The following is a 9,656-nucleotide window of genomic DNA, read 5'->3' on the forward strand; positions in this document are numbered from 1 at the left end:
GTTAATTGAAAATAATTAATAAATGAGAATAATCTGAATGACATTTTATTGTGAATGTGAATCTTATCATAGATTGTGTTTTTGGGTAGACAGTGCATGATGACATGAAAACAGTTCACCCAGAAGAAAAGTAAAAAAAAAATGCTTAAAAGATGCTTCATATTTTTCTTTGTATAACCTGGAGCTGAATCTTCAATATCCATGAACATCAGGGTATCGATTTGCAAAGAGAGAGAAGATGGAGAGCAACAAAGCATCCCCTGTGGATCTGATGATGGATGTTGGGGTCTGGCCAGGCTATAACCAGAGCTGGACAGGACGATCTGCACCTACTGATCACGCCCCCCCCCCCCCACTTACTAAGCACAGGATATCTAACCCCCATCAGTGTCCTGCCAAAACTTTGAAAGATGCAGTGCCCTCTGTAACATGCTGATAGAGGAAGGTGCCAAGGTGGGTCAGGGAACCCCAGCGACAGACCCAAACAAGAAATCGTGTGGGGGGGCAGAGACATGCGATAACTGGAGCCAGCAGCTGCAGAGAGGCCCTCTGGACCCTGGAAATGGGGAAGCATTTAGTGGCATTCTATAGCCATTTTAATCAGCTTCCCTGTCCTTTCAGAAGAGGCCAAAGGTGGAACAGAAACCTCAAAACATTTTAATGATTAAGAACATTTCAAAGACTATTTACTTTTCTTTCTAATCCAGTCTGGGAATATATGCGCTGGTTATACAAGTTTTGTCTGGTGATGGTGGAATATTTTTCAGTAAATTTGACCAACTATGACAGCAAACTATCAATGGGAAATCAAGTCAAACTTTAGGTTCTGTCTCACTTTTTAGCCATAATCTACCAAATTACAGAATTTAATTTTACTAAACTTGATTTTACCAAGTCACACATATACATGCTTCACAGAAATATGAAGAATGGTTACTGTAAACAGGAACTTTCCCAGGAAAAAAATCCCTGATCCTGTATGACAGAGTGCTGCAATGTAATAGAAACACAACAATTCAACCAATTTTTTCCTTGAATGATATAAGAGGGTGAAAGATCTCCTTGCGGTCAGTAACTAAACTGTTAACAAACATTTTAAATGATATACACCCAGAGGGCTTTTTGATAGGTACACATGAAGTACCAGGTATGAGCCCCTGTTTTTTCAAGAATCATTGTATGGGTTGATGAGTTGTGTGTTTAGAGAAGCCTTTCTACACACCACTGATGTGCTGAGCTGTTATTTTTGCACTTGCGGTTTTTCTTTTACCTGTAATGAGTTAGTCCGTTATCCTATGACTGCTCTGAAAACATTAGTAAAGTGTCCTGAGCAACAAAACTGCCCCTGACTGAATGTTTTCCCACGAAACTCTAGAACATTCTGCTATATACTGCAGTACTGCTTGTATTCAGTTGCAGCTGCATGATTCACTGTTTACAGGCGCAGGCTGTTTACATTAACAACCATGAGTGCCCAGTAAAGTGAGTACTGCCTGTATAAAAGTGAAATAATGTTTGCAGGCGCAGGCTGTTTACATTAACAACCATGAGTACCCAGTAAAGTGAGTACTGCCTGTATAAAAGTGAAATAATGTTTGCAGGCGCAGGCTGTTTACATTAACAACCATGAGTACCCAGTAAAGTGAGTACTGCCTGTATAAAAGTGAAATAATGTTTGCAGGCGCAGGCTGTTTACATTAACAACCATGAGTGCCCAGTAAAGTGAGTACTGCCTGTATAAAAGTGAAATAATGTTTGCAGGCGCAGGCTGTTTACATTAACAACCATGAGTACCCAGTAAAGTGAGTACTGCCTGTATAAAAGTGAAATAATGTTTGCAGGCGCAGGCTGTTTACATTAACAACCATGAGTGCCCAGTAAAGTGAGTACTGCCTGTATAAAAGTGAAATAATGTTTGCAGGCGCAGGCTGTTTACATTAACAACCATGAGTACCCAGTAAAGTGAGTACTGCCTGTATAAAAGTGAAATAATGTTTGCAGGCGCAGGCTGTTTACATTAACAACCATGAGTGCCCAGTAAAGTGAGTACTGCCTGTATAAAAGTGAAATAATGTTTGCAGGCGCAGGCTGTTTACATTAACAACCATGAGTGCCCAGTAAAGTGAGTACTGCCTGTATAAAAGTGAAATAATGTTTGCAGGCGCAGGCTGTTTACATTAACAACCATGAGTGCCCAGTAAAGTGAGTACTGCCTGTATAAAAGTGAAATAATGTTTGCAGGCGCAGGCTGTTTACATTAACAACCATGAGTACCCAGTAAAGTGAGTACTGCCTGTATAAAAGTGAGATAATGTAAGAAAAACTATATACCAAACATACTATATGTTTACATCTATGCAAATACATTATTTAATATATACATCAAATTTTTTCATGTATTTAAATATGGATTAAGAACATATGTATGTTTGCATATACTTCACAATGTGCAGTTATATAAGTGACAAGAAGATGGTTGGAAAGATGGATGGATCTGCAGAGAAACAACATCAAAACAAACAAACAACAACAAAACAATATCTGTTTTAGTAGCTGAGCACATCATTAGATGTTTGTAATTAAATTTGGAAATGGTTAAAGTATAATTTAAAATATTATGCTTGAATATTTAATGTATGAACTGTATCAAATAAAATGTAGCAAACTACACAAATGAGCTAGGTTTTCTTAAATGAAACTGGTTTTGAAACTTGCATGCAGTAAAGATATTCTGTAACTAGAACTAGCATCTGGGAAGATTCCAGGGAGAGGATCATTCAGGAAAGTCTGCTTAGGTGTCTGGAGAATTCAGTGATGACAGGGTTAATTAATTACCCAGAAGTGGCTAATTAACTGATAAAATGCCATCTTGAGGTTACAGGGAACTGCAACAGCCTTCTGAGATTAGTATGTTAATGATTTTTACGTAGATTTTTGTCTTAAATTTACAACTGAATACTACTGATTTGTTCTTGTCAAAGAATTCTGCAAAAAAAGGTTAATTTCAGCAAATCAAGAACAAAATACGAGCATATTCTTCTTTTTTGAATACAGCTCCCCCTGGTGGCTCGATTGAATGTATCAGGTCTATGAGCACATGCTTCACATAAAGTTGAGCTCCTGTAGAGTGCATGTCGGCTTCTGGCAGAAGTGTGACTCGTCTCCACTCCTGTTCATAATCTTCATGGACAGAAAATCAAACTACAGCCATTTCTGGAAGGACATTCAGTACATGTGACATTCCTGGCATTTCCCATGTCGTGTAAATTTGGTTTTATTTTTTATTTTTTAAATCCAGTCAGGACCTGCAGCAAAAACTTGAGAGATTCAATGTAAAGTGGCAACAAGGACAATCTGCAACTCTAAATGTCCAAAACCATGGTACACTTATGGGTAGGAGTGGACTGTTTTGTTTGTTTATTTGTTTGTTTTCCAAGTTGGGGGCTTTGGGGGACTCTGCCACTAATTAATGAATTTACCTTGTGATCTGATTCATAAATGGTCATACAACAGAATGAACTGGCATTGTTTTGGTCGCTACTGTTTTGAGGGCACTAACTGGATCTAATGTGAAGGATGCAAGGGCTAAGATGCCAGATTTACACTTGCAGTTTCCTGGCCTTCCCCAGTCCACAGCTAAGGTGCAGAGCTGTGGGTGATGACTAATCAAACAAGGTCGTGAGTAGAAGCAACTACACTGAGGGATGTTTCCTTCTACAGGAATGTCAGGGTCTGTGATGGAGGGTCACTGCCCAGTTTGCCCCATAGGGTGCTATTCTGGGCTTATTCACTGGGTGGACACCTTGGGCCACACCCAGGACATGCTAAAAAGATTATACCTCCCAGGTGCCTTGGGAAGGCCTGGGGAATTTCCCAGAAGGAGTTACAGTATATGTTGTGTTGGAAAAAGAGTTCTGGTCTGACCAGCCCAGCATGCTGCTACTGAAGTTTGCACCAGGAGAAGTGGTATAAATGTGGAAGGATGAAGTGTCACAGTAATCACAAATTCAACTATTTTCATTCCACTGTACTGTATATATGGATGTCACACTCAGCTGAAGGTGTTCAACCGTTATTTCTCAAATGTTATATTGGACACAACCAAGTAATCTGCCTGAAGCTAAGCATGTTTGGGTCTGGCCAATTCTTGGATGGGGGAAACCAACTATGAAAGCTGGGTTTCTGCTGGAAGAGGTGCTGGTGGGGTCAGCAGGTTAGCTCATCCTGTGGTCTGTGTGGATCCCGGTGCAATGACAGGGACACGGTGCTGTAAAAATGATGCTGTCCTCGAGATCATGACGGTCTGATGTCATAAAAGATCCTTGGGCATCTTTAGAAAGAGTAGTGGTGGTACCCTGATGTCCTGGCTAAAGTTACCCACTGTAGCCCTATCAAATCTGGCCTCCTAATCATCCCCTGTATCTAATTGATGAATTTTCTCCTGACCCTTCACCACCTTAGCTACTGTGTGGTGATCGTACTGGCTCAGAATGGCTGCTATCGTATCATCTAGGTGGCTACTACACAGCGGCGGTTGTTAGAGTGGCTCCCCATTGGTTTTGTAAAGCCCATTCAGTGTTTGAAAAAGCGCTATATAAATGTAACTTTCATTCATTCATATAAAAAAGGTGGTATGGTGTTAAGTGGATTTCTTTCGGTGAGTGTGATAACAGGTTTTATTTCATGAAAAACGCACAAACGAGCGATGATTGATGAAAAACGTCATTTCCCACAATACCCCGCGCCATCGCAGCTGCTGCATACGTAGAATTTCTGAGACGGTGGTAAGGAGAAATCCATGGGTTGTTAACTCATGATACTTACGAAACTCATGATACTTACGGAAAATGTCAGTATATCACGATGAGGTAGAAATTGAAGATTTTGAATATGACGAGGAAACGGAGACATACTATTTCCCCTGCCCGTGTGGAGACAGATTTGCTATAACCAAAGTAAGTCGGTTTTGGTAGTAACTTTTTTCACGTTGTGCCGAGTCCCCGTATGAAGCTCGCCGATTATCCCCTGTAAACATGAAATGGTCAATCACTGTTTAGCTATCTAACTAGCATGTATTTGTCATTATATGTGTTATCATTCGTGATTATCGTTTTGACATAATGTAGTTCTAATCTATTAAAAACGAGAGTGTGTACACACACAAACACACTGAATTGAGCCAGCCGGTGTAGGGAATTTAGACTGTAAACGAGCATGTATATGGTGATATGGCTGTTTTGTGTAATCTTTCTTTTAACATTGCTTTTAGGAGGACTTGGAGAATGGCGAGGAAGTAGCAACATGCCCGAGCTGCTCGCTGATAGTGAAAGTTATCTACGACAAAGTGAGTGCGATCCGCAGCTGTGTGGCGTCAGTGACAATCTGCCGGGGGCGAGTCTGCTTTGGGAACCGTGGCTAGAGGGTTTATGTTGGTTTTTATTGCAAAACATGTAAATGTCACCAGATCTATCTGACGACTGAGTGTTGTTATAATTGAAGATAAGTGGTTTACAATTAAGATGTACAGTGTGCAAATTTTATTCACCCTGGACTGGTTTAATGCAGTGATAATGTAGTTATGGAATGATTGTTTTGTGAGCAGGAGGAATTCATGACTGGAGAAGTAATTCAAGCTCCAGCAGCAGAGAGGAAAGCGGAGCTGGTGAAGACCTGAGCATCTTCTGAGCTTCACTGAGGACTGGCACAGATTTTATGGACTGGTTCCATCACTACCTCGACACAGCAGAACAGGAACTGACAAAAGTTAAAGACATGGACTCCTTTACACTATGAAATGAACACGGTTTGAAAGCAATACACTGCTCAAAAAAATTAAAGGAAAACTTTTTAATCAGAGTATAGCATCAAGTCAATTAAACGTCTGTGATATTGATCTGGGGTGAGTTTCCCGAAGCGTTCTTAACGCTACGTCGTTCTTAAGTTCTGTGTTAAAAGATAGAACTAACGAACGACGTAGCGTTAAGAAGGCTTCGGGAAACTGACCCCTGATCAGTTAAATAACAGAGGGGGTTGTTAATCAGTTTCAGCTGCTTTGGTGTTAATTAAATTAACAGCAGGTGCACTAGAGGGGCAACAATGAGACGACCCCCAAAACAGGATTGGTTTAACAGGTGGGGGCCACTGACATTTTTCCCTCCTCATCTTTTCTGAGTGTTTTTTTTCACAAATCTTGCATTTGGCTACGGTCAGTGTTACTACTGGTAGCATGAGGAGATACCTGGACCCTACAGAGGTTGCACAGGCAGTCCGTCTCCTCCAGGATGGTGCATCAATACGTGTTATTGCCAGACGGTTTGCTGTGTCTCCCAGCACAGTCTCAAGGGCATGGAGGAGGTTCCAGGAGACAGGCAGTTACTCTAGGAGAGCTGGACAGGGCCGTAGAAGGTCCTTAACCTATCAGCAGGACCGGTATCTGCTCCTATGTGCAAGGAGGAACAGGATGAGCACTGCCAGAGCCCTACAAAATGACCTCCAGCAGGCCACTGGTGTGAATGTCTCTGACCAAACAATCAGAAACAGACTTCATGATGGTGGCCTGAGGGCCAGACGTCCTCTAGTGGGCCCTGTGCTCACTGCCCGGCACCGTGGAGCTCGTTTGGCATTTGCCATAGAATACCAGAATTGGCAGGTCCACCACTGGCGCCCTGTGCTTTTCACAGATGAGAGCAGGTTCACCCTGAGCACATGTGACAGAAGTGAAACGGTCTGGAGAAGCCCTGGAGAACATTATGCTGCCTGTAACATTGTTCATGACCGGTTTGGTGGTGGGTCAGTGACGGTCTGGGGAGGCATATCCATGGAGGGACGCACAGACCTCTACAGGCTAGACAATGGCACCTTGACTGCCATTAGGTATCGGGATGAAATCCTTGGACCCATTGTCAGACCCTACGCTGGTGCAGTGGGTCCTGGGTTCCTCCTGGTGCACAACAATGCCCAGCCTCATGTGGCGAGAGTATGCAGGCAGTTCCTGGAAGATGAAGGAATCGATACCATTGACTGGCCCCCATGCTCGCCTGACCTAAATCCAATGGAACACCTCTGGGACATTATGTTTCGGTCCATCCGACGCCGCCAGGTCGCACCTCAGACTGTCCAGGAGCTCAGTGATGCCCTGGTCCAGATCTGGGAGGAGATCCCCCAGGACACCATCCGGCGTCTCATTAGGAACATGTCCAGACGTTGTCAGGCATGCATACAAGCACTTGGGGGCCATACAAACTACTAAGTATGATTTTTAGTTGGTGCAATGAAATTTTGACAAAATGAACTAACCTGCTGCATCATTTTTTCACTTTTCGGGGTGTCTTTAAATTCCACCCTCTGTAGGTTGATAATTTTAATTTCCATCAAATGATGTGGCATACTTTTGTCCCTAACACATTACCCAGTCCATATCAGTATTGATATCCAGCATGGCTTTTCCCCCATTGAGATCTGGTGTGGTACTGTGCATTATGGTCAAACATCTCCACTGTCTCATCTGTCCAAAGGACGTTGTTCCAGAAGTCCTGTGGTTTGTTCAGATGCAAACCTAAGCTGTGCTGCCATGTTCTTTTGGAGAGAAGAGTCTTTCTCTGGCAGCCCTTCCAAACAACCATACTTTTTCAGTCTTCTTCTAGTTGTACTGTCATGAACTTTAACATTTAACATGTTAACTGAGGTCTGAGCTGTAGCTCTTGAGCATTGCATGGTTTGACCTTGAGATGAATTTGCTGGGACGTCCACTCCTGAGAAGATTGGCAACGGTCTTCAGACCAGAAAACAGCCCAAACTTCTGCTTTTATAGAGGTGGTTACAGCTCTGTTAGTCTCCATGCAAGTATTTAGTTACATGCACCACAGATGTAGAACAAATGTGACAGCTACGTGTCAGTTGCATTTTCCAAATTTATGCACATATGTCTTGTTTGCTTACTAGCCCAGAGTATGAAACGCATGAAGAAAAAGTCTGTATCACTGCTGTTGTGTTTTGCACAGGATTTCAAAGGTGCTTAGTTTTGAAAGGGAAATTAATCCCTTAATAAACATCCTGGTATTATAGCCAATAGTAATAATCAAGAAAACCACACTGTTTTCCACCTTCATTTATAACCTGCCCCTATGGTGAAGAACGAGGCAGTGAGACTCTTGCATTCCTCTCCCCCAATCCCAAGGACACCCTCCCCCCATCCCACGCCTTCGTCGCTTCACACCCCCAGTGTGAACAGGCGGGTCTGTGACCAGCGCCTCTGGCTGCAGGACCGGATGGCTGTCTGTCTTTGCTGGACTACCTCCACCTACCCATTTCCCTCCCCTGTTGCAAGTCACAACTTTTTATGTTGTTAGGTGTAGTGACTATGTGCTTATGTTGCTGAGGTGTTTTTTTCTGTTCCTACATTGTACTCCCTACTGGAGTACAGTCTGGGGGCTGTTTTTTTATTCTCCTCTCTCCTCATGTGATTCTGTTTTCTCTGTTCTTCCTATATCCCCCATCTTCCTGACCTGTCTACCCCCTATAATGTGATGTTTGTATATGTATGGTCAGGTTGATGGCCAGTTTTTCGCTGGTACTTGTGACTAGTGACATGGTATTGCAACAGCAATAAAGGGTTTTCATCATCATCAATTGCTGATCCTAATGTAGGAGGGGATGCCAGACCATCAAAGGATGTATATGCTCAGTCATACACTGGAGGTATTGTCCAGATGTCAGGTCGTTACAGCTCACTCACACACACAGGGAGATCATGCACATGCTCAGTCATACACTGGAGGTAATGTCCAGATGCCAGGTAGTTACAGCTCACTCACAAACACAGGGAGATCATGCACATGCTCAGTCATACACTTGAGGTAATGTCCAGATGCCAGGTAGTTACAGCTCACTCACACACACAGGGAGATCATGCACATGCTCAGTCATACACTTGAGGTAATGTCCAGATGCCAGGTCGTTACAGCTCACTCTCACAGACAGGTAGATCATGCACATGCTCAGTCATACACTTGAGGTAATGTCCAGATGCCAGGTAGTTACAGCTCACTCACAAACACAGGGAGATCATGCACATGCTCAGTCATACACTGGAGGTAATGTCCAGATGCCAGGTCTTTACAGCTCACTCACACACACAGGGAGATCATGCACATGCTCAGTCATACACTGGAGGTAATGTCCAGATGCCAGGTAGTTACAGCTCACTCACAAACACAGGGAGATCATGCACATGCTCAGTCATACACTGGAGGTAATGTCCAGATGCCAGGTAGTTACAGCTCACTCACACACACAGGGAGATCATGCACATGCTCAGTCATACACTTGAGGTAATGTCCAGATGCCAGGTAGTTACAGCTCACTCACAAACACAGGGAGATCATGCACATGCTCAGTCATACACTTGAGGTAATGTCCAGATGCCAGGTAGTTACAGCTCACTCACAAACACAGGGAGATCATGCACATGCTCAGTCATACACTTGAGGTAATGTCCAGATGCCAGGTCTTTACAGCTCACTCACACACACAGGGAGATCATGCACATGCTCAGTCATACACTTGAGTTAATGTCCAGATGCCAGGTTGTTAAAGCTCACTCACAAACACAGGGAGATCATGCAAATGCTAGATATGCAGAGCTAGGATTTGGGATT

At 43.1% G+C, this 9,656-nt stretch overlaps 1 protein-coding gene across 1 annotated transcript; it reads left to right on the plus strand.

Annotated features, from left to right (window-relative positions):
• Nucleotides 1-4,750: 4,750 nt before the first annotated feature.
• dph3 (diphthamide biosynthesis 3) lies at nucleotides 4,751-5,851 on the plus strand. The gene is made up of 3 exons (XM_023811454.2): nucleotides 4,751-4,955; nucleotides 5,270-5,344; nucleotides 5,603-5,851. Exons 1-3 carry the CDS (start codon nucleotides 4,848-4,850, stop codon nucleotides 5,672-5,674), a joined length of 255 nt encoding a protein of 84 aa, XP_023667222.1. The 5' UTR covers nucleotides 4,751-4,847; the 3' UTR covers nucleotides 5,675-5,851.
• The last annotated feature ends 3,805 nt before the right edge of the window (nucleotides 5,852-9,656 follow it).

Source organism: Paramormyrops kingsleyae, chromosome 16 (assembly GCF_048594095.1).
Source record: "Paramormyrops kingsleyae isolate MSU_618 chromosome 16, PKINGS_0.4, whole genome shotgun sequence".
In the NCBI taxonomy this organism is placed as follows: Eukaryota; Metazoa; Chordata; class Actinopteri; order Osteoglossiformes; family Mormyridae; genus Paramormyrops; species Paramormyrops kingsleyae.